This window comes from Camelus ferus, chromosome 3, assembly GCF_009834535.1.
Source record: "Camelus ferus isolate YT-003-E chromosome 3, BCGSAC_Cfer_1.0, whole genome shotgun sequence".
In the NCBI taxonomy this organism is placed as follows: domain Eukaryota; kingdom Metazoa; phylum Chordata; class Mammalia; order Artiodactyla; family Camelidae; genus Camelus; species Camelus ferus.
The window spans coordinates 50,356,816-50,383,409 of NC_045698.1; the positions used below are offsets into that span (position 1 = coordinate 50,356,816).

At 41.6% G+C, this 26,594-nt stretch overlaps 1 protein-coding gene across 2 annotated transcripts in view; it reads left to right on the forward strand.

Moving 5' to 3' along the window:
- Positions 1–26,594, forward strand: part of SV2C (synaptic vesicle glycoprotein 2C) — a 222,153-nt gene that overhangs the window by 83,496 nt on the left and 112,063 nt on the right. For both annotated transcript variants that reach the window (XM_032474507.1, XM_032474496.1), the window contains exons 3-4: positions 6,654–6,834; positions 20,482–20,633. In XM_032474507.1, the coding sequence (XP_032330398.1) occupies positions 6,654–6,834; positions 20,482–20,633 (333 nt within the window). The remainder of the gene's footprint in view (positions 1–6,653; positions 6,835–20,481; positions 20,634–26,594) is intronic.

Consider the following 26,594-nt stretch of genomic DNA (forward strand, 5'->3'; position numbering starts at 1 on the left):
GCAGCATCTTGAGGAATGGAGAGCAGAGATGGCTGGTCCATGTCAAGAGTTCATCCCTGCCCTGAGTTTTCAAGGACTGACTGTCAGGACATCATGAGGACAAAATGGAAACATGCAAACAAACAAGGGAGGGGTCCAGGGTGTTTCCACTTTTATTTGCATCATGCCTTTGCTGACAGTCAGAAGTTTAATTAGATCACATGATCAAAAATATGTCTTCTAATTGTGCTGTTCGTCTCAAATAAGCTATTGGGTAGGCTTAATTCTGTGCATAGCACGCCCAATGGAACAGTCTGATTATCAATAGTAATCCAATGTAGGCACAGATTATTACCTTTGGATCTGAAACATATTTTTAGCCAGAATAGAAGTGAGATACAGCTTGAATCTATATATATATTTTTCTAAACCTGTCAGTTATGGAGGAATTTCATGCTATCTTGAAATTTTTTTATCCTTCAGAATCCTCTCAGGTGTTCCCGTCTCAGCAAAACCTCTTTGGAGGCTACAGTCAGAATTAGTAGCCACCTCCCGCCCCTCTGCTCCCAGCTACGCCTCCATCAGTGTGCACTCCTCATGACTGGGCTCATTCAGTTATGTACCTGTGTCTCCCTCACTGAATTATGAGCTTCTTAAGCTATCTTGATGGAATAGAAAGGGAGTTCAGGGACCCTGAGCCCAGGTACCTAAGTGCACACTTTAGCACTGTTCTGTCCTGGTCATATGCCCCTAGGAGGCTGTGCCAGGTTATGGCCTGGATGCCCCTCTCTGTGGTGGCCCTGATCAGTGGGGTTGTTGGGAGGGTTGTGTGAAATAATGGGTGTGACAGATACAGAGAACAAGCTAGTGGTTACCAGTGGGGAGACGGGGGAGGGGCAACATGGCAGGGTATGGGAGGTACAAACTACTGGGTGTAAGACAGGCTCAAGGATGTATCGTACAGCATGGGGAATATAGCCAGTATTTTGTAATAACTGTAAATGGAAATAACCTTTAAATATTACATAAAAATTTTTTAAAAATTAAAAACTAGTGTCTGTGAAAGTGTCTCCCTTCTCTCCTGGCTTAGAATAAGGGTTGGGAGAAAGTTTGCTAAGTTTTCCCTCCTCTGAGGTCAGGGATCATGACTTATAAATCCTTATATTTCTAGCACTTCAGAAAAAGTCAGGCATGGTGGGTGCTCAAAAAATTCTTTAAAATTGAATTTAATAGCCTCTCTTTTAAGAAGATGAGGGTGTATTTACGTTAGGCATAGAAATAATGGAGATGGAAAAATAACCATTTGATTTTTCCTATATTAGCTGATAATGAATGCTTTTCTGAAATATATGAAATATATTTTGAAGAAGTTATTAAAATCCTGACAGATTTATTTCTGGTTTGCTTAGTTTAGAAATCCTAAATACAAGCTGAGAAAAGATAAAACACTGCACAGGGGGAAAACATGTATTTCATAGGCAATTCCCATAGGGTATTCATTTTTTATATATTTATATGTATAAACGTTCTGTAAGAATTAGAAAAGGAAGTGATAATAGTTACCTTTGGGAAGAGGATCAAAGGTGGGCGAGAAGACAACTTTTCATTTTATACATTTCTATGTGGTTTGACTTATTGGTCATGTAAGCCTATCTGGATTTATATATACATATGTGGATATCTGGGGGACTTGAAGGATGGACCATTTTTATTCTAATTTTACTCTTTTATATATTAAGGCCCCTAATAAGGATTATTTTTAAGTTTTATTTTCAAGTAGTGTAAGTACAAGATACTAATAATAGTAAATGAAGGTGTTCTGACCCTTGTCAAGTCACTAAGCTGTCTCGATCACAAGAGTCAAGGGCAAGCTCGGGTCTCTCAGACTTGACTACTTCTGAGGTTTGAGAAGTTCCCAGGGTAAGGTTGTGTCCTCATGCTACTGTTGGGTGGGAGAAATCTAGCATCCAGTTATGAACACTTAGAGTACTGGAAGCATCACTTCATAAAGCTCTGATCTGGCTTAGCGAAGAGGTGGCTGCAGGTGACTGCCCAGAAGAAGGGGACAATGGAATATGGAGACCCACCCTATAGGGGCATCATCCCTCCTGCCCCAGGAAAGCAAGGGAGTTACAACTTCTTCTTTGGAATATTGTGCAAGAGCCTTCTTTCTCTCTCTCTCTCTTTTTTTTTTTTTTTTTTTTTAGTTTTTTAAGAGTTTAATTGATAATAAATTTTAAATTTTATCAACTATTCTATATTCATTGGGATAATCAAATGAATTTTCAATTTTAATAGTTTTACTATTTAATTTTTATTAATAAAAATATAAATTATATATTTTATTTTAAACATAAAACAAATATTATCTTTGAACAAATTCTTTTTTAATTTTCTTGTGATAAAAGCATTTAACATAAGATCTATAATCTTAGCAAAATTTTAAGTATCCAGATATAGTATTGTTAAGTACAGGCAGTATACCATACACTGGATCTCTAGGACGTATTCATCCTGCGTAGAAACTTTGTGCCTGTTGACTAAAACCTCCTGTTTCTCCCTCCCTTCATTATCTGTTAACCACCATTCTACTCTCTGCTTCTGTAAGTTTGTCTCTTTAAGATATCTTATATAAGAGCTTCTCTTTTGAACAAGTGATTAAGTCTTCATCTTTGCTCTGGCACCACCCAGCTGTTTTCAGCATCGACTCCCTTACTCTCAGGGACTGGGGACGTGTGCAACGAGAACAGGTTGTACATCCCTTGTCACATGCTTTGGTAAGACAAAGCACCATTTCCCCCTAGCTTCCCATCTAATTTTCCACTAAGCAGGCTTAACTCTAATTCTATGAGGGTGGTCCTCAGGGAGAAGGCACCTCAGAGACATTTGAGGTACCGCTTTCAACTTTAGGTGGTACCCGTCACACGGGAAACTGGACAAACAGGGATGTTTTCACAGGAGGGCAGTCAGGGTTGTTAAAGGAATCATGATATTGTGCAAAGAACTGCTGACAGATGGGGATGTAGTCCCCGCTACCCCTTTTCTGTGGTCAAATCATTAACTTCCCTGTACCTCAGGTTCCCCACCAATGAACCACACTTCCACAGTATCAACCTCAAAGGGTGGTTTTGGGGATTAAATAAGTTAGTTCATGCAAACATTTAGAACTGGTGAGGGTTCTGCAATTGCTAGTAACCATTTTGTTGTTGTTCTTCCTGGGGCTGGAACTACAAGAAAGATTTCCAGGTCTTTAGATTGCAGCAGCCACGGGCCACTCCTAATGTATGGAAGCTCACTTTCTGATTTGTAGGCATTTTTAAAGACAGACATTAGTAAGAAGAAGCATAATTACTACCATTCTTCTGAGAGGTGTGAGTGGCAAGCTTGAGCCTCTTAGGCCATAAATAAGAGAGATGCTGCATATGCGTTTCCCTGGGTGAATCTGTCTGCTTTTGGGGTGCTTTTGCCTTGTGCGGATATATTCTTTCTTCTTGATGTGCATTGGGCCTCATGATATGAATAATCTCTTTATTGAGAAGGATGATGTCAGCCCAGTAGTACAGAGAAAAATATGCCACCCCAACCCAGGAAAAGGGTGACCACCCACCTCTTTGCAGTACCTGGTCTAAATAAAAACAGCTTCTGTTTTGTTTTATTGTGTAATTGCTCCAACATTCATAATTCACTGTAGCTGTCTGTACTCAGCTATCTGCAAAGCAGCAGCTGCATATCATTGATGTGGGGTCACCAAACTTGGCCAAATGGTCTCCTTCTGGGTCTCATATTGATTCATTAACTGTGTGTTAAGCAAATGAATTTGGGGTGAATGTTTAAATAGGATATTTCTCAAAAATCTAAAGCAGTATTTTTTTTAGCTTGTAATTTAGATGCTGCTGAGTATCTTGAACATGCCTTTGAGAAGGAACTGGTCAAATGGTGCTCTGGTGACGCAAAGGAAAAAGCAGAAATGGATTAAAGACGTAGTAGGCAACTTTTTTAAAGCCAAATATTCATTTATTAATCATGCCATTTCCCCTAAACATTGCACAGCCTTTTAGATAACCCCCTGTGGGTAACATTTGCCATACCTAATATTACTGCATCCTGTAAAAGATTCTGGACAGACCCTGTGGGGGCTTGGTTTTTCAGAAGAAGCAAGAGAATTAGGAAATTCAAGTGTGAACTTAGTGATGCCGAGAGGGACATTTATCTAACTCTTGATTTTCCATGTGTTCCCCTTATGAAAGCAAAGCCAACTATGATGCATTTAACAGTTCCCAAATTGTTCCAAGCCCCCATCAGGGCTGTGACAACCACAGAGCAAAGAGGAGGCCCTGCTTAATATCCAGTGCAGTCTCTGGTCATTGCAAAACCACTATTAAGGGGGTAGTGGTGAGCACACACTGAGGAAAGATGTAGTAGATATCCATACTAAAAACAGCCTTTGCAACATAAATATTAGACTCATGTCGGCTACACAGGGATGCTCCCACATAAAAACAGTCCTTCAAGACCACAATAGATAACTGTTTCTTCCAGAGTCAGAGATATGTAAGTAAAATGAAGACACTGAGGAACCATTCCCAATTAAAAGATCAAGAGAATTCCTCTGAAAGAACAAATAATAAAAGAGACCTCTCCAATCCAATAAACTTGAGTTCAAAAGAGAGGTAATAGAAATGCTGATGGAATTAAGAAAGGCTATCAATAGAGATGAAGATTACTATAAAAAAGAACTACAAACTATAGAGTAACCAAATAAAATTAGAAAACCCATTTGCTGACATGAAAGCTGAACTAAAGGCAATAAATAGCAAATGGAATAATGCGGAAGAAATAACAAATGATCTGGAAGATAGAATTATGGGAATCACCCAATCAGAACAGCAGACAGAAAGACAAATTAAAAAAAAAAAAGCAGTATACACAACCTATAGGATAACATAAAGCATGCCTAGCTATACATAATGGGGATCCCAGAAGGAGAAGAAAAAAGGGAATAAAAAATATATCAAGAAATGGACAGAAGACCTAAATAGACATTTCTCCAAAGAAGACATACCAATGGCCAATAGGCACATGAAAAGATGCTCCATGTTGCTAATTATTAGAGAAATGCAAATCAAAACCACAATGAGATATCACCTCACACCAGTCAGAATGACCACCATCAAAAAGTCTATGAATAATAAATGCTGGAGAGGGTGTGGAGAAAAGAGAGCCCTCCTCTTCTATTAGTGGGAATGTAAATTGGTGCAGTTGTATTGGAAAACAGTATGGAAGTTCCTTAAGAAACTAAAAACAGAGTTACCATATGATCTAGCAATCCCACTCCTGAGCATATATCTGTAGAAAACTCTAAACTCAAAAAGATATATACACCCCATTGTTCATAGCACTGTTTACAATAACCAAGACATGGAAGCAACCTAAATGTCCATCAACAGATGAATAAAAAAAAAAGTGCATGCCCGTGTGTGTGCGTGTGCGCGCGCACACACACACACACACACACACACACACACACACACACACACTGGAATACTACTCAGCCGTGAAAAATAATAAAATAATGCTATTTGCAGCAGCATGGGTGGCCCTAGAGATTATCATACTAAGTGAAGTAAGTCAGAAAAAAGGGCAAATATCACATAATATCACTTATACGTGGAATCTAAAATATGATATAAATAAACTTATTCATAAAATGGAAACAGACTCAGACATAGAAAACAAACTTATAGTTACTAGAGAATGGAGTGGGGGAGGGATAAATTAGGGTTTGGGATTAGCAGGTACACACTACTATAGATAAAATAAACAACAATGTCCTGTTTAGCACAGGGAACTATATTCAATAGTTTATAATCAGCCATAATGGAAAAAAATATGAAAAAAGAATATATATATATAAAACTGAATCACTTTGCTGCACACCAGAAACTAACACAACATTGTAAAGCAGCTATACTTCAATAAAAACAAAAGACCAAAAACCTAACACAAAAGACAATTCCCAGACTACTAACAGTGACTTCCGTTCTCCTTAGGCTCATTAAATTCCTGACTCCAAGAAAAAGCTTTCTCTTGAGAGGATTTGAGACTATTTTAAGATGAACTCTTGTCATCTTACCTTCCCTAACTTCCTTTCCTTCCCAAGGAAGGGCCAGGGCTTTCAGGAAGGATTGGAGAGAAAGAACCCATGGAATCTTTTAGAGGTTCCCTAAGGGTCTGGCCTTGGCCCAGGTCACCTGCTACAGTGGAGATTTGAAGCAGTCTGGAGGATCCATTTTGACTCAGTCTCTAATCCTGGCCTTGTCATGGTACTAAGCTGGGCATTTGGACCAAAGGTGACACAGCCGTAAGTCAAACTGCAGAACTGTTCTGTATGGAGAGTCCTTATGCCTGCCCACTGGGCACCCATCCCCACAAGGCTGGTGAGCATGTGACTGTTTTGTCTTTTGCCCTTGCCATCGGCCATGGCACCCAAAGGTAGCCCACAGGGCTTGCTTTCCAAGCTGAAATCTGATTCGTGTGTCTGAAAGGGTCTATTTTTAAAGGCAGGTTTTCCTACGCAGAATTCTGGAATGCACTTTGTCCCTTGTTCATTTGCTGTTACATGTGTTGTTTACTCCCAATCTCTGACGTGTTTCTTTGTTTTCTGTGTGTTGCAGGCAGCATAGTGTACCTCGGGATGATGGTGGGGGCATTCTTCTGGGGAGGACTGGCGGACAAAGCGGGAAGGAAGCAGTCTCTTCTGATTTGCATGTCTATCAACGGATTCTTTGCCTTCCTTTCGTCATTTGTCCAAGGTTATGGCTTCTTTCTCTTCTGTCGCTTACTTTCTGGATTCGGGTAAGGTTTTCTCCTTCATATTTTATACTAATGTATTTATTCTACATAAAAGCATAATGTACATGTTTTCTACTCTAGAGATCCTCGTTACCAAGAAAGTATCCCTTAATGCATTTCCTTAGGAGCCATAATGCTGGTTAAAAATATAATTATCAACCTTTAAATCCCGAAGAGAAGGGAACACACATCTGTATTCTCATGGCCGATTCTTTTAGTGTTTTACGTCTAGGAAGTGAGTATTGTTTTTTTCTAATTTAAAAATGTTTTATTACTAAAAAGTGCTAACCTTCATCTGAGCCTTCAGAGAGTTGTCATGATGACATCAAAGACCACTGATCACAGATCACCATAACAACATAATAATAATGAAAAAGTTTGAAACACCACCAATTTGGAGAATTACCAAAATGTGACATAATGACTTGAAGTGAGCAAATGCTGTTGGAAAAACGGTGCTGACAGACTTGCCCAATGCAGGGTTGCCACAGACCTTCGATTTGTGAACAACGCAATACCTGCAAAGCACAGTAAAGCAAAACACAATAAAATGAGATATCGGAAATGGGGATTGTTCTTAACGGAATGCTGTTTCTTTGGCAGTGTGCAATCATAAAGGTTTTTTTCTTCTGAGAATTTAAGCAAGAAACAGCTCTGGTCCTACCTATTATGAACTAATTAAAGATTTGAACCACTCAAGCATGCTCTTAAATACACGATGAGAATATCTCAAGTAAATGTTGTTTTATTTATCTATCTTAACAGCATATTTAACTAGTTGGGAAGCCTGCTTCTTGAGATTCAGTACGTTCTTTTCGGAAGTTTCTGTTGAATTAACAGGAGTTACCCTATTAACCAAGTGCAGTGGCGTAGTATAGCCAATAGTGTAATCGTCTTCTTTAAAGATCTTGAAGCACTTACTCCTAGACAAAGTGAATCACACAGCTTAGGAAAATCCAACAGCTCAATTATGAGAGTCCAAGAAAACAAATAGTGAAAATAGAAAATTTCAGATTCATGCTTGAGAACTTTGTTTTCATTAGAGACATTCATTAGAGACATTCTTTCTTAGCATAAGATGAATCTACAGGAATAATACAAAATAAAATAAAAATGAATGAAGAAAGGGCAAGAGACAGTGCTGGGTTATGAATTTGAGAAGCAGATCAGCTGTAGTGGTTGATGATCGTGGTACCCACACAGCAAAGCACAGTTTTGCCAAAAGAGAAGTTCAGCAAGCTGCATCCCATGTCTCTTAATTACATTCAGCAGTACTTTAAAACCAGAGCTAACATTAATAGGAATATAAGGCTTCAGAGAGAAAGACTGTATAAGTGGGCTACTTAAGAGTATGAAGATTTCTCCATGCAGACTAATGGGTCACCTTTATAATTCATTCAAAACATTGAAAAAATTTTATATCACTTGCTACCACAAGATTTGTGCACATATTGAGATTGTTGGATTATCCGCAGATTTTTCTGATTTCTTTTTTTATCTTTTTATGGCCTCTCCATCTGATGCCCACTGCATACAGTGGGCACTGCAGACACGTTACTAAGTTGCACAGATCTCACAAGCTTTCCTTTATTAAAGTGAAGACACTCCAGTAAACTGTTCCAGTAAACCAGGAGAGTTAGAAAGTTTGGGAAAGTGTGAAAATATTTTTTCCTTGGAAAAGAATGATCAGAACCAATAATTTGCTTTGTAATGATGGGGAAAGGGGACTTTTCTTCAGCGGAGGGGACCCTTGGTGCTCAGAGCTCTGTGTGAGACTAGCTACATCCGCCGTCCTTGGGGAGGTAATTTGGCTCATAGATTCAAGGGACTACAGCAGACCTAGTGCTGAGTGAATTGACATCCCTCAGGATGAACAGGTGTTATTTGGGTCTGTTTGTTAAAGAACCTTCTCAGGGTCCATGGGATAAGACATTCTTGCCACCAGGAAAGCTTCCTTCTGCTTTCTTTTATCAATGTAATACCACTAGCCTGTCAGGAGAAGGCTAATCACCTAAGTTCTGAAATTTCCTGTCCTTTCCATTTGCAGCCTTATCCAGGAAATGCCAGACTCAAAAGTACCTGACTGTGGTCAAATTATTACGGCAATTTTACGTGCCAGTTTGGATGATGACATGGTCAGCCCAACTGACTGCAGAGAAAAGGGCCATTCTGGTGGCTGCAAAATACTCCAAAATAAGGGACTGCCTGGAAGCTAATTCAAGGGCAATACAGAGACAGACTGCTTGGGTATATTCATGACATCGTCCTCTTCCCGATGGCAGAGAAATCATTCTTCAGCTAGCAGCTCAGGGCTGCAGACTTCTAAATAATACAGTTTACTGTGCATTGCTAACTCAGCCAGGTTCTATAAATTGTGGTACCGGAGGCTTATCCGCTGTGTGCCTTTGCAAAGTTGGCATAGGACTGGGAGCCCAGAAACCCAAGTCCGTGCCACCCCTGCCCTTCCCTACAAGACCTCGAGAACGTTCCTCAGGCTCTCCAACCTGCTTCATCTGTTGTAAAAGGGAAATAACAGTACTTGATATTCCTACCTTGGAGTCTGAGGATCAAGTGAGGTAATGTGTTAAGAGTACACAGTAGGGAAGGAAATGCAGTGTAATATCTAGAAACACCTCCCCCCACACACACACACCTCCTGTTTGGCATTCCCTGTTCTCTCTTTGCTCTTCCTCCTGCTCATTCAGCTAAGCTATCCTGTGCTCGTGGTCTCAGAGTGACCGCAGAGGGAGGGGAAAGGAAGCTCCTTTCTGACTTTGAAATTTCAAGTCTTGCCCAGGAATGAAACAGAAATCACGGGCAAAGACTTGGGAGAAAACAGGCGCATAAAAGGACGCATCCCTGCTCTCTGGGATAGATGGAGATTCTCAAGGCCGGGGGCGGGGCTGGGGGAGGAGTGTGGGCTGACTCGCCTGGGCCCAGGTGGCGAAACACCCGGAACTTTGTGGGGTCCAGCAGCTGAGGGGACCTGAGAAATGCGGTTGTTAAGGGAAATGAAGAAGGTGATCTGTCACCCTCGGCTGAGTTTCTGGTCCATGTTACCTACATGTCACATGTGGAGTGTGGCCTCTGTGACAGAGAGCTTCTCAGCAGCTCTAGGGTTCATCCAGGCACCCTGTTTCTGGATCTTGGAGTGGTCTCAGCCGAGTCTCTAGTTTTCTCCAATTCCATTCCAGTTCAGGTCAAAAAGCAACAGAAACAAACACTTTTGCATCTGCTCTATCCCTGAAACCATGAGAGACCTTTCATGGATATAGATGAGCCCTGGCCCCCAGGTGCTTCCCAACTGGTCGTAGAGGAAAGACACTCAGGCAGCTCCACCTACTAAGAACTAGTCAGTCCCCGAAGAGAGGTAACAGCAAGGGGCGTGGGAGGCTCACAGAAGGAGGCGAAAACAGTGAGAACTGTGAACGAGAGACCGGTTTCCACTGGAAGCTTCTTCTCGCTTTAAAGGCATATAATATTGAAACCCTTCTCTCATGCCCATTACTTCTGACCTCAGCACATTAGCAGCTGACAGTTTGACATGGTCTCTTTTTATTTAAACTTCATTTTCTGTCTCTCTTTTTTTTAATTGAAGTATAATCAGTTTACAATGTTGTGTTTATTTAAACTTTCTTAATTAAAATTTAAGCCATCTTACTGTATAGCACAGGCAACTATATTCAGTATCTTGTAATAACCTATAATGAAAAAGAATATGAAAAGGAATACATATATATACGTGTATGTATAACTGAATCACAAAACATTGTAAATCAACTATACTTCAATTAAAAAGAAAAAGAAAACTTAAGCCAAAGGGTTAAGACTTTGACCATAGAGACCTTAAATAAGAGATCTTGTTGTTCCTCCTTACTAGACAGCTCCCCTCACCTACATCTGACATGGTTTTTCTTTTTCTTTTTCTTTATTTTTTAGAGGGAGGCAATTAGGTGTGTGTGTGTATATATATATATATATTTTTTTTTTTTTTAAGGGTACTGGGGATGAACCCAGGACCTCGTGCATGCTAAGCATGTGCTCTACCGCTGAGCTATGCCCTCCCCGCCGTCTGGTTTTTAAATTGAGGAAATCTAGCTGACCAAGGAAGTAAGGTTCAGAATGTTGGGAATGCTTCTGTCATGGGCCTGTGGTGCTCAGACACTCCAGTGCTCCACGTGTTTCCCGGGAGCCGCGCTCTTGCCATCCTTTCTCCTTTGCAGGAGCTTCTCCCAGAGCCCTCAGCTCTGGCAAACTCAGATGGACCATCCTGAGACCACCCCTCCCGGGGACTCTCACCACAGACCCCTGTCTTGTCTTCTTGGTTGCACTGACCGATGTCTGAAAACACTTGCTTCTTATGTGTTTACTTCTTTTTTCCACCTGCACGTGAATTCCAAGAGGGCAGAGATTGACATGGTATGTCCGCCTGCTCTTTGCTGCTTAATCGCTCAAGGCAAGGTGGGCGGGGTTACTGTAAAGGACACTAGTCACAGCAGCAGTGCGACAGTCTGAGCAGCGTGGACCTTCCCCGATGGTGTTCCCGGAAGAGAAATAGATGGGAAGTTTAGTAAAGTCTTACTTGATCTGCATAAGGGGAAGCATTCTAAGTCAAGTGACCAGAAGTTTAACTTGCATCATAAAAGCAGAGTCATGGCCCCTCAATCAAATCCCATATTTGAGCCAGTTTACAGACCCAGAACCCCTTGAAGGAAGGGGAGACCAGGTCTTCTGGTGGAAGGACTCTGGTACATTGCTGAATTTTTATACTGTCCATCCTTCCCCGAAAGGACCTATAGCCTTTTACCAGGGTAACTGAATGAGGGAAAAGGAAATAATCAGACTTTTCAGGGCTTACTAGACACTGGCTCTGAACTGACACTAATTCCAGGAGACCCAAAATGTCACTGTGTTCCACCAGTCAGACTAGAGACTTAATGAGGTCAGGTGATCAGTGGAGCTGTAGCTCAGATACATCTCACAGTGGGTCCAATGGGTCCCTGAATCTACCTTGTGGATTCCAGTTCCAGAATGCATAATTGAAACTGACATAGCAAATGACAGAATCTCCACATCGGTATGGTGCCTGTCCACCAGTTCCACACACTGAGGATTTCAGAGGAGGAAGAGAAATTGTGGGTCACAGTCCAGACCCTTCGTTTTACAGATGAAGGTTCAGTGATGGAACCAGGGATGACACAGCGTGGACTTCAGTTGCAATGAAGTCCTTTCGAACTAGCCACTCTGTAAAGAAGTAAACTGTGCATTCTGAATGCAAGGTTAAGACGCCTTTGTGTTGATTTTATTGCAAATGCCACAGGCTTTTGCTTTAACCTTGCTGAAGCATCATTAGCAGCGCTGTGTTGTATTCCTGTTCATGCATGTAAAGGAGGCTGAAAGGAGCTCTTGTTTTAGCCTGAGGTGTACCTGGCTTTGTGATAGATGGGCATCCCTCTGAATGTGCTTTCCTCTTAATTCAACACACTAAGTCATGAGTATATTTTCTTAGAAACATAAATATGTCCAGCTACCATATTCTGTGTGACTTTATTTATTCAGCACAAAGAATGATTTTCCTGCCGGGACAGCAGTGTTTTGTGGGAATGAGGAGTGGGGCATCACCAGTTATTCAGCTGTCTCTCACTTTCCTAAGTGAATCTCATGCCAGAGAACAGACATTTCCCTCTCCTCTTTTGTTACAGAAAATTAGGAAGATGGGAAATGGAGTTGACACCATTGATTCATTTTCACTTGCCCAGAATTAAATTATTTGTTTCCAGTCACTGTTAATTATGGGAGTGATAATGCTTCAGATGCCAGGCAATGTCAGAGTTGGGAGCTTCTCACTGGGGGCCTGGCACTGCTAAGCATAAAGGTCAGGAGAAAAATAGACCAGCAACAGAAATTAAAACGAAATGTCAGCATGTGTAAATGGTAGGAGAATGAAGAGTCATTTCTCCTTCTGCAGATGGAGCCTCACAGATGCATTCTTCATAGCTATTTGCAGTACCCATCCATTAACTATAAAATTATGAGAACCAGAATACCTTGGCTTCGTAGAGATGATCACCACTAACTGGAACTCTTCGAAGTGTTTTGCCTGTAGAATCTCATTTATATCCACAGTATTTTTTTAATAATTAGGTGTGCAAAAATATTCTGCCTTTTTTAAATTAGAAACTTGAGGTACAGATAGATTAAGTGACTTTCAAACGTTCACTAGACCCTCCAGGTCTTCTGATTTAGTCTAATTCTAAACTATAAGGCTTTACTTCCTTATCTAGTTGGAAAAATGCAGACTCATTTAAAACTTTGCAACTTTTAAAATGTGTTTTATCAAACACCTGTATAGTATTTGCTCCGTGAGAGATGCTGTGTTAAGCACTTTAAAAATATTGACTCATTTAAACCTCACGGTGACCCTATGAGGAAGATACTATTTTTCCTACCCACTTTATAGATGAGATGAGGAAATTGAGGCACGGAGAGGTTAAGTAACTGTCCACAGTTACATTGTAAGTGCTGTAACCATACCCGGGCAGTCTGGCTCCATGCTCATAACCACCAGGCTGTGCTGTCTCAGATTCAATGAGAAATGTCTGTGATTTTATACGACACAATGCCTGATACATGACAGACACTAAATGAACAATTTGAACAGATCAGTTCAAGAAGGTCCCCAAGAACCAGAATGCAAAGACCTTTTTCCAATATGGAAGATAAGGCAACTGACTAAATTATCTTTAATCCAAAAATAATCACAAACCCAAGTTGTAAACAGTGGGTCTGTTTCCTTAGGCCTGTGTCGTCCAGCAGGTCATCACAGAGCCACCACGCAGTTGAAATGTGGCTAAACTGAGATGTGCTGTAAGTGCCAACATACATAGCACTGGTCTCAAAGACTTAACACATACAGAAGAATGCAGAATATCTCATTAATAATGTTAATGTTGATTACATGTTAAAATGATAATACTTGAATATATTGGGTTAAATGAATATATATTAAAAGTAACTGCATCTGATTTTTCACTTTGTTTTAATATCTTTTCTAGAAAATTGGAAATTATATATGTGGTTCACATGGTATTTCTAGTGGAAAGCACTGTCTTAAGACAATGCCCTTTATGAGAATTTCCAACAGTGGTTGACCTTTTGGACAAACTTTATTTCCTAGTCCACCCTTTGGCAAAGGTACTGTTGATCCTAAGAAAGGAGTAACAGCAAAAGATCTCCCAGACTCACAATGTGTAATTGTGAGAAATTAGGCACATGCACTTTTTAAAATTGACTCTGTGAGCACCTTAAGGGCAGGAACTTGTGGTCTCTGTGCCTGTACCTCCAGCAATGGCTCATGTGCCTGGCTCAGAGTTTGGTTAGGTGGGGGGCTGGATGGGAGGATGAGGGGTGAACAAGTAAATGGCAGGGGGGTGGGAGGGTGAGTGGAGGAATGGATGAGTAGATGCATACAGCAAGTGGCTGGAAAAGTCTGCATACATTTTGCCATCGTTTCTTACAAATCATAATGATCATCACCATCTTTATTCATGACACCATTTAGGTGCTGTGGGAATGCATGCTTCCAGCTCTCTCAATAGCAAGATTAATTTTTATTTTCAAGACAGCATTAGAATCCTGCTCTATGAATACACCTTCTCCGTCAGTGGCACCAGGTCTGCTGCTCTGGATACGCAGACTTGTATAGGTTTGGTGGACTTAGGGCGCCGACCTGATTGCAAACAAGGGCTAAGGGAGTTGGACTGAAACACAGCTTTTACCAAAATTTTATGATTATGTCTTAATTTTCTGAAGACAGTCAAGTTTAAACTGAGACTCTTAAAGCTACCTTAATCACCCATCCTTTAGTATCACCGCTGGGCATAGCGGATTCCCATTTCTGATTTGATGATTGGTTTGTTACGAGGAAGCGTTCTTCTCCTGTTTCTTTCTTGATTACTCATAATAATCATGTGCCTTCTAATCCATACAGCAATCTTATTTTCTGTGCCAACCCAGCCCCAGCCCATTCAGTGAGCCCATTCAGTGACAGTTAGATCTGTTTCTTTCATCTAAGCCTCTGAGCAATCTCCCCTGTGATAGTCTGTTTATTTCCATGAAAAGGAAGTCACCAAAAAGTTCCATCTTTGGGGCTGCTGCTTTGATTGTTCATTCCTGGGTCCAATTTGTATCATAATGAGTTGGCTCTGAATTGGTGTCCAACTTGTCTGGCAGTTGATGTCTTCCTTCCTCTTTGATTCTGAGTAAGGATTAAAAGGATATTTTTCATGCAAGTTATTTGTAATTGTGATTTCCAACATAGATTACACCATTCACTAGTCTCTTTATAAATGCTTAATACTTGTTGTAATAAACCCACCAGAGTCAGCTCTTGTGGACTCTGCCCCCTGCTTACTATCTGTATGAAACATGTATTTACAGTGGTTATTCAACTTCCTCCTTAATTATAGTCTCACCTAATACCCCATTTCCCAGTGGAAATGGAAGGCTGAGGTAATGGACTAGCTGACAATCACATGGTGAAATAAGTTACAAGGAGATTACTCTTCTTTACCTGCTCACTGGAAAATTAAAGCAGAACAGAATTATTCAGTAGAATCCCTCCTTAGGACAAGAAGTTGTCATTCTGTAATTTCTCCCCTAAATGTCATACATCAGTCGATCCATTTTAAGTAGGATTAGCCCTTTTATCTACAACCTCCCTCCTTCACTGAAGAAACCTAAACCTCTCCCCACCTTTGCCTCAGTCAGCACGCATCAGTGTGATGAGGTGCAAACACCGTCCACCACTGAGCTGCATCGGGACTCGGGGAACATGAGGTGTGGCTGTGAAATTTGCAGACCTAAGACAGTCGGGCCTCCCAGTTTTCCAGCGAGGTTTGTGCAGTCATGTTTGGCATTGTGCTTCATCCGCTGTGCTAAACTGATTCAACGTATGTGTCCCATGTTCCCAACAGTGGAGAAATTTTGTCTGTAAAAGCCGATATGCTTTTTGCCGTATGCAACATCTCATTCATGAATTTGTCTATTATTGAGGAAACTAAATATGTTTCATGCTATTTACTCGATGCCTAGAATTGAGTATTGCAAAAAGTACTGCAGACCTTTTGAGGTATGTATTGTGTGTGTCCCCATACATGTGCACACACACATGCACTGGGTGGTGGAGGGGTCCCAACTTATTCTAGTAGTGTGTTTTAATACAGATTTTTTTTTTTTTACTTTTTTAATATATCTATAGTTAAAGTTGTAAAAACTTAATATTACTTAGGGAATAGCTCCAACTCTGAAATTCCAGATATCAACATTCTATTTCATTTGTGTCAATTTAGTTACTTTCTACCTATAATAGGGCATGGATTTCAATTATTATTGCCTTTGAGTCTGCTATTACCCTGGATAATTAAGATCTGATCCTTTATGGCAGCTAAGAAGATAGACTTAATATCTGATTGTGAGAAAAAATTTTTATAAACCACCCTGATCTAATTGCTTCATCTATGTAAATATTCCATCAAAGATGAACTTGAGCAAATTTCAGCAGTAGCTAACATCATTATGTAATGAACCATAAAAAGGTCTCCATGTCAACTGCATTTAGGCATGTGTTACCTATCAGGTAATATAAAAGATAACCATTTTATGACTTGTATTCTAACTTTTAAATATAAAGTGTTATATTTTCCATAGTAAGTCTCCATTGCAAGAGTTGCTCAGCCTGAGCACTATTAATATTTGGGGCTGGATGATTCTTTGTTGGGAGGTGCTGCCTTGAATACTGTAGGATTTTCAGCAGTGTGCCTGGCTGGCCTCTACCCACTATTTGCCAATGGCATCCTCTGAGTTGTGACAACTAAAAATGTCTCCAGACATTGTCACATGTCTGCTGAGAGGGGAAGCAAAATCAGCCCTATTTAATAACCACTGATACATGGGAATTTGAGAACAGCCATTTAAATATTTTTATCTCTTCAAGTATTCTCAGAAACTGTATCTCAGTACAGTAAAACAAATAAGGAAATGAATTAGCCCCTCACACAAAATATGGAGGTAGAGCAGTAACAGGAAACTTTAAAAATAAGATTTGGTGATGGAGAGGGACAGCTGAGACACAGAGCAATTCAAGAACTCTCTGGGGGCTCTGTTGCTCTCAGAACTGCCATTCCAGCGTCTCCAACACTTCAGGTCACGTTTGCCGAGGATGTAAGATGTATGTTTCCATTCACTGGAGATGTTTAGGTCATCAGAGCAGATTACTTCAGGAGGCTTGGAATCCCACCTCCATCACTGGAGAGTCTTCGTAAAACTCAGTTCCTCTGAGTAAACACTTAGTGCATGCCCAGGGCCAGGTAAAGGAGGTTCAAAGATGAATACAATGTAGTCTTCAGCTTCAAAGAGCCTTTGTTCTAGTGTAAACAGTGTCTAAGCACTCTGATGGGGCATGAAATACTCGTAATATTATATAGCACGCCATAATGTTTTTTCTCTGCTTGAAGGACATCACAGTAAGTTGAGGAGTAATATTTTCCCCAAAATAGACGATGAGCCTACAATGAGAAATGTGAATGCTTGGATTGTTTTTTAAGTCTCTGAGTCTGAAGGACTTTGCAAGGGATTTAAATAGACTCCCTCCCTCTTTCTTCATTTATCCCTTGATTTTAGAGTTCCTTGTAGTCCGCTTTATAGATATTGAGAGGCATCCATGCAAAAATAACCACTTTAAAAAAGAAGCATTGAATCAAAACCAGCTGGATTGCTTAAAAGCCCCTGAAAGTTGGAGTTCTTTTATGCAACAGTGATTTGTTTAAAACGAACAAGCAAATCTACAATCTCCCACTTGCCATTTTAGCCACCCTGGAGTACATTCATCTTGGTTCAGAGCGGCCTGGCATATCTTGACACACAATTGTGCCTTCACGATGTATGAGTTATAGCTCTTACATGCAAGATGTCCAATATCCTGATGAAACATTAATTAGGATGTGAAAAATCAGGAGAAACTGAGACTCTTTCTATGCATTGAGAAATGAAGGCACAGATTAGGGATCTGGGACTTTATGGTGCAGAGAAACAGATTCTTCACATGAAATGACAAAAGGAGAAGCGTTAAATGATTTATGACAGAGAGGCTTTCCTTCCCATTAAAACTGTATTGTAATGAGACCATTTCAAGTCTGTTCAAAACTTTGTTGAATTTTTAAATTCAGCTAGCTGCCCATGCATGGTATGGGGTCCTCAAGAAGCCAGGCAGAGAACTGTGAGCTGATGTGCTGTGCTGTAGCACCAGCTCTAACTGCCCACCACACACGTCTGTTTCCTGTTTGAGGGTCTGGTTGATGGACTTGGACCTGGCTGGCTACCCCTGGTGTGATGGTGCTGAATTCCCATGTGCTGCATCTGAAGTTGTGTGGAGTCATACTTACAGGGATTTTAGGAAGAACCGTTGCGTTCATAGCCCAGAGGAACAGATAGAGGTGCTTTAAGTTAGTTATTTTTTAAAACTCTTTGAATAGCAGCTCTTACTAAGAAACACAATACATTTTTACATACATATGTATTTACATAATAATTATATATCTATGCTCACATATATACATGTGCAAATATACATTATAAATATGTTTATAACAGAAAAGTTTCATGACATGATACTTATCTTTATTACTTGAGTGTCACTCAGATATTTTCATCTCTATTTCAGTTTTTTTAATTGAAGTATAGTTGATTTACAATACGTTAGTTTTGGTGTAGAACACAATGATTCAGTTATACATATATATATATATGCACATAGTCTTTTTCATATTTTTTCATTATAGGTTATTATAAGGTTAACTTTTCATTATAGGTTTCAATATAGGCTATTAACCTGTAATAACCTATTATAAGTTTTACAACTCTATTGAATACAGTTCCCTGTGCTATACAATAGAACGTTGTTATCTATTTTACATATAGTACTTTGTATCCTCTAATCCCGAACTTCTAATTTATCCCTCCCCTACTTTGCCTCTAGTAACCATAAGTTTGTTTTCTATGTCATTGAGTCTCTTTCTGTTTTGTAAATAAGTTCATTTGTCTCATTGTTTAAATATTCCACATGTAAGTGATATCATGGGATATATGCCTTTCTTTGTCTGGCTTACTTCACTTAGTAGATAATCTCTAGGTCCATCCCATTTCAATTGGGAAATGCTGTTTAAAATGCTGTTTACAGTAAAGAAATTAATTCATAGCCTACAGATTAAAATACACTGGTCTAAGTGGTCTGCCCAGATCCAGCAGAAGGTAACTACCGCATCTCTATAAACTGGGGCAAACTCATGAAACGGTGCTGTGCTGCGACTTACGAGTAGATGCAGTGATGTTGTTCATTTGGTGCATCTAGTTTGCTACAAATACGGCCTTTCTCTTAACTGCATTTGCTAAAGTCTCTGCCAGTACTTCTTTATCATATCAAAGGCTCTAAGGAAATCAGTTATTGCTAAATGGAGAAGTATATGCGTTGCTCCTTGACCTCAAATTTACATGAAATGTCAATTGCAATTTTCCTTACAGAAATTGGGACATAAAGGAATCAGTACATATTTTAAAAACTGTTTCACTAGATGTTGTCTTTGCAACTCACTTATATTGTTGCACATTTTTTAAAATGTATATTTTAAGAAATCACATATTGTTTGGGATGATAGTAATTTTCCCTCATACTACCTTACTTTCTTAGGCAGTGGCTCTTAAAACTGGGTGGTCAAGACAAATTTGAAATTCTGATGCGATCCATAGCCCATCTCCCTAGAATGAACAAAATTTGGATTCCACAGGCCATCATTTGAGAACCCTTAACCTGAATAGAGGTTACTGTTCATATCCTCTATCCAGAGATCAGTCAGTATTTCTTACAATCATCCTGCCTGGAAGGAAGCATTATAGTATTGGTATCCAAACCAACAGCTCTTTATCTGATTCTCCCAGTGCCTTTTCCACATGTACTCATTCAGCAGTATCTGCTGGATGGGGTGGGACCTGCGCAAGTCTGGGAAGCAACCCTGTTGGTCTTGTGTTTGCGAACACATCAGCCACATTGGGCTCCAGGACCAATGCTGTGGGGTAGGAAGTATAAGTTGCAGACAGCCCTCCAAAGTTCCCATGTCATGGACAGGGCATAATCATAGTATCTCTTTTTCAAAAATGTGTTAATTAAAATATTCCTAGATTATACCCAATATTACAATTTTTTATAAATATGTAGAGCATTTAACAAGGAACATAAAGTCCATGGAGATCTTAAGCAAAGCTCTATAAAGCACATGAGTAGGGCACTACTGCCACCGTTTGGTAACATAGCTTAATTGCAGGTTCAAGTGCAGTACATGCATGTAAATTTTAAAATGATTTTATCTCTCAGTTAGTTGCTCTTCCTAGGATAAACTTTGTTTACAAAAACAAACAAACAAACAAACAAACCAACCTGGAGGCTCTAAGATTAAAGTTACTAAATGATAGAAAATACGTATTCCTTGATACACTGGGATAGAAGGCGAGCGTGGGTGCCTAGAACTTGCTTTTGCTCTGTGCTTTGTGGTTCAGGCTGTACAGGCCCTGATTTCATGTATCCTCTGTACATCTTGGCAGGATTGGAGGAGCCATTCCCACCGTGTTCTCCTACTTTGCGGAAGTGCTGGCCCGAGAGAAGCGGGGCGAGCATCTGAGCTGGCTATGCATGTTCTGGATGATCGGCGGCATCTACGCCTCCGCCATGGCCTGGGCCATCATCCCGCACTATGGTAAGAGGCTGGCCTCGCGCCAGCCGCGCGGTCACCTTGTTTTATTTCAGCCTCCGTTCGCATCCCTTCCCTCTCTCATAAATGCTGATTTGAGAACAACACTGTCATCGTCTGTTTCTCCTTTTTGTAATGTCTAGGACCTTCTCCCGTACCGTCCCCCATACGGAGATTTGTGGAAGATAAGAGTGTGCCAGATCCTTGCCAGATACTGTTGCATTTTGCTGTTTTTAAAGCCATTGCTTTCATTTGTTTCCTTTGTGCTGTCAGCTCTGGGGTCTCCATGTAAGTGGAGGTCAGAGGATACGCAGATCATAAGCAGCATATAAGACAACATGACTTACAGTTGTTCTTAAAACCTTGAGTGAATTTAACTCATACGCATCAGGCACACACACGGGTGCCTTTAGTTGTCTGCTCTGGCTTAGTCCAAGGCTCAGCCCATGTCAGCCCCACTTGTTCTGGCAGCTCAGAACTGGGATGGGAGCAGGAAGAATCCTGACTTGTCATGGACCATCAGTTTGCAGAACTTAAGAGGTGACTCTACCGTCCTTGCTCTGCAGATGCCCTCAGTTTCTCCCAAGCACTTACTGTTCAGATACTTGAAGGTTTCATGTTCTGGGCAGTACTCGTCCTCTCAGAAGCTACAAGCTCCTACTTGCTTTACCCACAAACAATGAGATGCTGGGATTAGTTAACAGAATCTAGGAATTGAAATCAATATAGAAGGAAGGTGGGGGTGTGTTCTGGTTATATTTGTGTATGTGTGTGTGTGTGTGTGTGTGTACACAAACAGGCTGAAGTTGGCAAAGTATGAATACTATATAAATTAAAACCACCATGACTTCAAAAACTCACTCTTTGTTCTAGCTAAAATCTGATCAATTTAAAAAATTAGATTTCACAACTTCACTTTGCTCATTTTCTATCTTCCTGCTTTTTTCTTTTTAAAGAACAGAGCAACTTTTCATTATAAAGCATAGTTCTGTTAGAAAACAACTTTCGGTGAATTTAACTCATTGCTAAAATCAAAGACGAGGCAGACTGCAGCGTGCTGATGCATTGTGGTTTCTTTTACATGCTGAGCTACAAAATTCATGTTGTCACACTCTTTCTTTTAATAAACTTAAAAATTCCTATGCAAACCAAAATTGTATTTAACCACAACAACCAAAAAAAAAAAAAAAAAACCCCACAAGACATAAGAAATGGGCTACTGGACCTGAAGAGAACTTGTCTTTGCCAAACATTTGAGTGTGATGGGTTCCCCATGTTAGATTCTTTGGTCACTTCTGGGCTAGAGATGCCCTCCCTACAGGCAGTTACCTATATCCACCATGAGTCCTGTCTTCTGCCCAAATCCAAGGAATTGAAGGAGATTCTCCTCCTCTGTCTGGGACCTGAGGATCTCAGCCACCGTCAGAACCTTCCCCTGTATGGCGGCGTCTAACTGCTGCTCCATTCCACTCACTGTTCTGGGGGGAAAAGTCACTTAGCTGCCATGTAAGGAATTGCTTCTTGGAACTGTGTATCGGGAGACAAAAAGGAGATGCAGGGTCTTGGCAGAGCCCAGCTGTACCCAGGACTGGCCCCCAGAGCCTCTGCGAGTCCGTAGGCAGCTTTTGTGCAACTTAAAATAAGGTACCTCTTCCAGGTGGTCACAGTTGCAAGTTCGCCCCCAGCCATCCCTTCCAGGTCCTCACACAGGGAAGACCCTGGCAGCTGTCCTGGGCAGCTGGGTTCTTTCTGAGGCTGCTGTGTTCTGTGTCTCAGCCTCTGGTGAAAGCACAGCTTCGTGGCTCCTGGCTTTATTACCATCCCCTCCCTGGTCCTCCCTTCCCATCATATCTCAGAATCTCCCGCAGGCCCCCCTTAACTCATAACTCAGGTTGGCCTCTGCGCATTTCCACCAGATCTGGACATGATTCCTTTTGTTTTTGTTTCCTCGGTCGGTATTCGGCTTCTCAGTCCCCTGCCTTTCTCATATCCCTGCCCTCGAACCACGAGGAACCCTGTGCAGGACACCAGGTTTTGTCTGTGGCCCTGCCCACCAACAGTCAGCGGCCAACCCACAAAATATTAGCATGATCTCTACCTTTGTTTTTCCCAAGCACATACAAGATATTCTTATTTATAGCAGAAAGAGCCACTGAAATCATATATAGCCAGAAAGAGAGAGGTTATGAATCATAAGCAATGGATGAAAAGTTATAAAGACAATCCAAGTGCAACAAAATTAAGTGTGTCTGGGGCTGACATTAATTTCTATCTCGAAGGAAGCAGTAATGACCTGGTTAAGAAATCAGTAACAGAAAATTAAAACCTTATGCCCATGCTTTCCTGAAGGCTTTCCATGGCCAGAAGCGTGACAAAAACAGCAAATTACTGCTGTCAGTCTGCCTGCATGTTAGAATCACAGGGCAGAGTTTTAAAATACCCATGCTGAGTTCATTGTTATACTCTTGCAACTTGAAGATTTTTAAAATTAAAGAGTTTAATTGAAAAAGTCTTGTGCTGACACTCCTGGGGGATGATGACATTCTGTTTGGTAGTCAGAAGGGGATGGGTTTCAGGAGTGTTTATGCATAAAAATTCCTTTAGCTGGGCGCTCAAGATTTGTGCATGTCACTGTGTGGAAGTTACACTTTTTCATAAGCACTTGCTAATAGGAGTTTACCACTTCCCCCACCCCCTGAACATAGCCATGCCTGGGTCCTACCCTAGGTCAGTTGAATCAGTTTCTCTGTGCTGTGGACTCAGCGTCAATCATTTTTAAAGCTCTCCAGTGGTTCTCATGTGCAGCCTGGATTGAGATGTGTCAGATCTGTACTTCTCCCAGTGGGTGACCCCCGAAGCCCTGGGACTTCATCGTACAGATACAGGGCAGCTGTGAACGGGAGCAAAGCACAAACCTGACCTGCACGGCTGACTTACTCAGTCAGTGTGTGAGTTTCAGTATTACTGGTTTCAACTAGGCTAAATGGCTTTTCTGTTCATCCAGTTCAGAATCACACTTAAAAAGTAACGTGGCCATCTAAATATCTCTTCTTTCCAATGACACATCTTTTTTACTTGACTTAAACTAGATGAAGAGTTAAAAGTCCGTCCACTTGCCCTACAGCCCCTAAAAAAATGAGAAGCTCTCTCTTTTCCCTCTGAAATTTTGCAGGGTATAAAGGATGCCACAGCCCACAGAAACAGTAGGAGCATGCAGGTCCTTGCCTCCCCATCCTCTTTCGTTCAGGAAACCTCTGAGCTCTGCCTCCTATACAGTGTATTGAATTTTCACCCAGCAGGGAAGGAATTCAGGGCTTAATAAAGTGGCTCAGAGCCAGTTACTGGCCCTTCTCACACTGATAGTAGGATTTTCTCTGGAGGGAAGGAATCAATAATTGGCACCCACATGGCAAGAAAGTAAAGGGATAAATGATCCATATAGTTGTGGGGAAAGCAAGTGCTCTTGTGTGTTTCTGGGCATCACCTTTCTGCATTTGTAGCTGCGCAGCCAGTGCCCAAAGCCTGAGCCTGACACCATGAGACCTGAATTCTGGCTCCAGACAGTCTTCTGATGCAAAATAGACCTTGCACCGGTCACTGAGGATATTGAAAAGAAACCTGGAAGGATTAGGAAGTTAGATACAATTTCCAGAAAAGGTGTTTGGATTGCTGCAGGGGCTGGCGAATGAAGACGTGGACTGTGCCAGGAGTTCCTGATGGACCTTGGATGCACCTGGCCTGCCTGCCTGCCTGCCCACACCAGCATCCAGGAGCAATGTGCTTTAATTTCACATTACTGCTCTTGGGGCTGAACCCTTCCCTGGAGACAGATGGCCAGCAACATCTGAAGGTTCCCACTCCAACAAGACCTTAGGAAGCAGATGTCACCAGACCAGGCACCGTCCCTCGCCATCACCTCCTTTGTGACCAGATCCTTCTAGCCAGGAGCTTCTGGACTGTTTTTCAACCCTGTGGCAAACAGCAGTCCCCCCAAAGCGAGGGAGGGCAGGAGAGAAGCCCACCCAGAACACGCCCTTGCCTCAAAGCTCAGGTGCCTGCAGCACCTGAGAGCAGGTGCTTGAAAGTGTGCTTCCTCTTGACCCCACACCTCTTCTCAAGCCTGTGACTTCTGACCCAGCATGGAGACTCGCTTCCAGTTCACAAAAGAACAAGCACCGTGTCTGGGAACAGATGGCACAGCTGCAAAGGTTGACCTTCAGCCTTTCTCCCCTCCCCCACACCCTCTTTTAATCAGGACACTTCCGAGTTTAATGGAAGCCACAGTGCCTTAAGGGGAAACTGCGACCGGGAGCTGAATCACAGGCACTTTCCTCCTTGGCTGAGAGCTTTCATTTAGCCCCAGGCTTTGGCACTGCTGCCAGATTACAGTGCTCTCTGCTCCATTAAACCCTCTGTCGTCATTTTCTTTTAAATTCTTCTGTGCTTCAGATGAGGTGTTGCCCTGTGCACGACAGCGTGCAGCGGGGAGGTTCAGTTAGCCACGTGGGAAGGCTCTTGGTGCAGCACAAATGCCTCAGCTCTTAAAGCCCGCAGCACACGGGGCCAGGCTCAGCGTTAGAGTAGCCCTACCACCTCCATCTCCCACCCTTCGCTGCAGACCTCTCCGGGCCAAGCTGGAGGTGCCCATGAAACCCGAGCCCATCCCATCCCCATCTCTCTCCAGCAACAGTGTGATGTCTGGGCTTAAAAACAGACATTTGCCCCAGGCTGTCCGAATTATCAGATGTCTTCTACTTCCTTTAGTTACAAGATGTGCGAAGCTAATGCATTTCTTCTCCCTGATGGTGAAACTGGGATGAAGGGAGGAGGGGATGGTCAGATAGCTGTCTGGTGGAAGAAGGAAACAGGGAAGACTATGTACATTTTGCTCACAAGAAGGAAGACACTGTGGCCAAGGCAGGAGGCGCCAGTGATGGCTGACTGTGAGTCTCAGCCCTACTGCTTCTGGGTGCGTGAGCTTTCTCGAGCTTTTCAGGACCGTTCCTCTCCCCCAGCTGCATTTCCTACGTCAGCATTTGGGATTTAATGTAATGATCATGTTAGAGCTCCTAGTTCATAATTAGTGCTCAAAACTGGGAGCTGTTTTTGCTTTCAGGTTCGTATCCCTCGTGGGATGCCAGGACTCTGTCAGGGCAGCCCAGTGTGAGCTCAGCTACAGAAAAAGAGGTAGAATGAGCTAAAATGCGTAAAATGCGTAACCCTCACCTAGAGGGTGAGGTCAGAGGAATCAGAGAAATGAAAAACAGGGGGAAAAAAAAGTAAGATAATAAGAGAGAATCAAGGAAAAAATAATATCATAAAACCTTGATTACTTGCAACCCAGTGAATCAGTCTTCCATTCACTTATTTGTTGGATGAATTAATAATCAAATGGCACATCCTATATAAAGTCCCATTTTAAAAGCCATGGTGCCTCTCCCTAGATAGAAAGAACAGGAGTCTGATGGCCCTAACCTGCTGGCATACATCACCAGCTGACCTGCAGGTTACATGGACATCCCCAGAGCCAAGCTCGGTGTCAGCAGCAAGCTGTCCCACAGTCTGGACACGGGCAGTCAGTGGAGTGGTTAACGGCATGGGCTTAGATATGACAGGCCCTGTTCCAAGCCAGCTCTGCCATTCTCTAGCTTTGTCACCTTTGAAACAGTTACTTAGGCTCTCTGGCCCTCAGTTTCCTCATCTATAAAATGGGCATAATACCCATAACAGGTTGCTGTACTAAAGGACTATACACATAAAGCAGTTATTCAGCTCAGTGCCCGACACGAGTATTCATTATGTATAGTCTTCTTTCCACAGGTGGGACTAAGTTGAGGTTGGGGGAAGGAAGAAGGAACTATAATATTAAAAAGATTTTACTCACCTTTTCCTAACTATGTTTTCTTAACTGTTCACTTATCATTTGAAGGTGTTGGAGATGGCTAAAAGGGGGAAAGGCACAGGCAT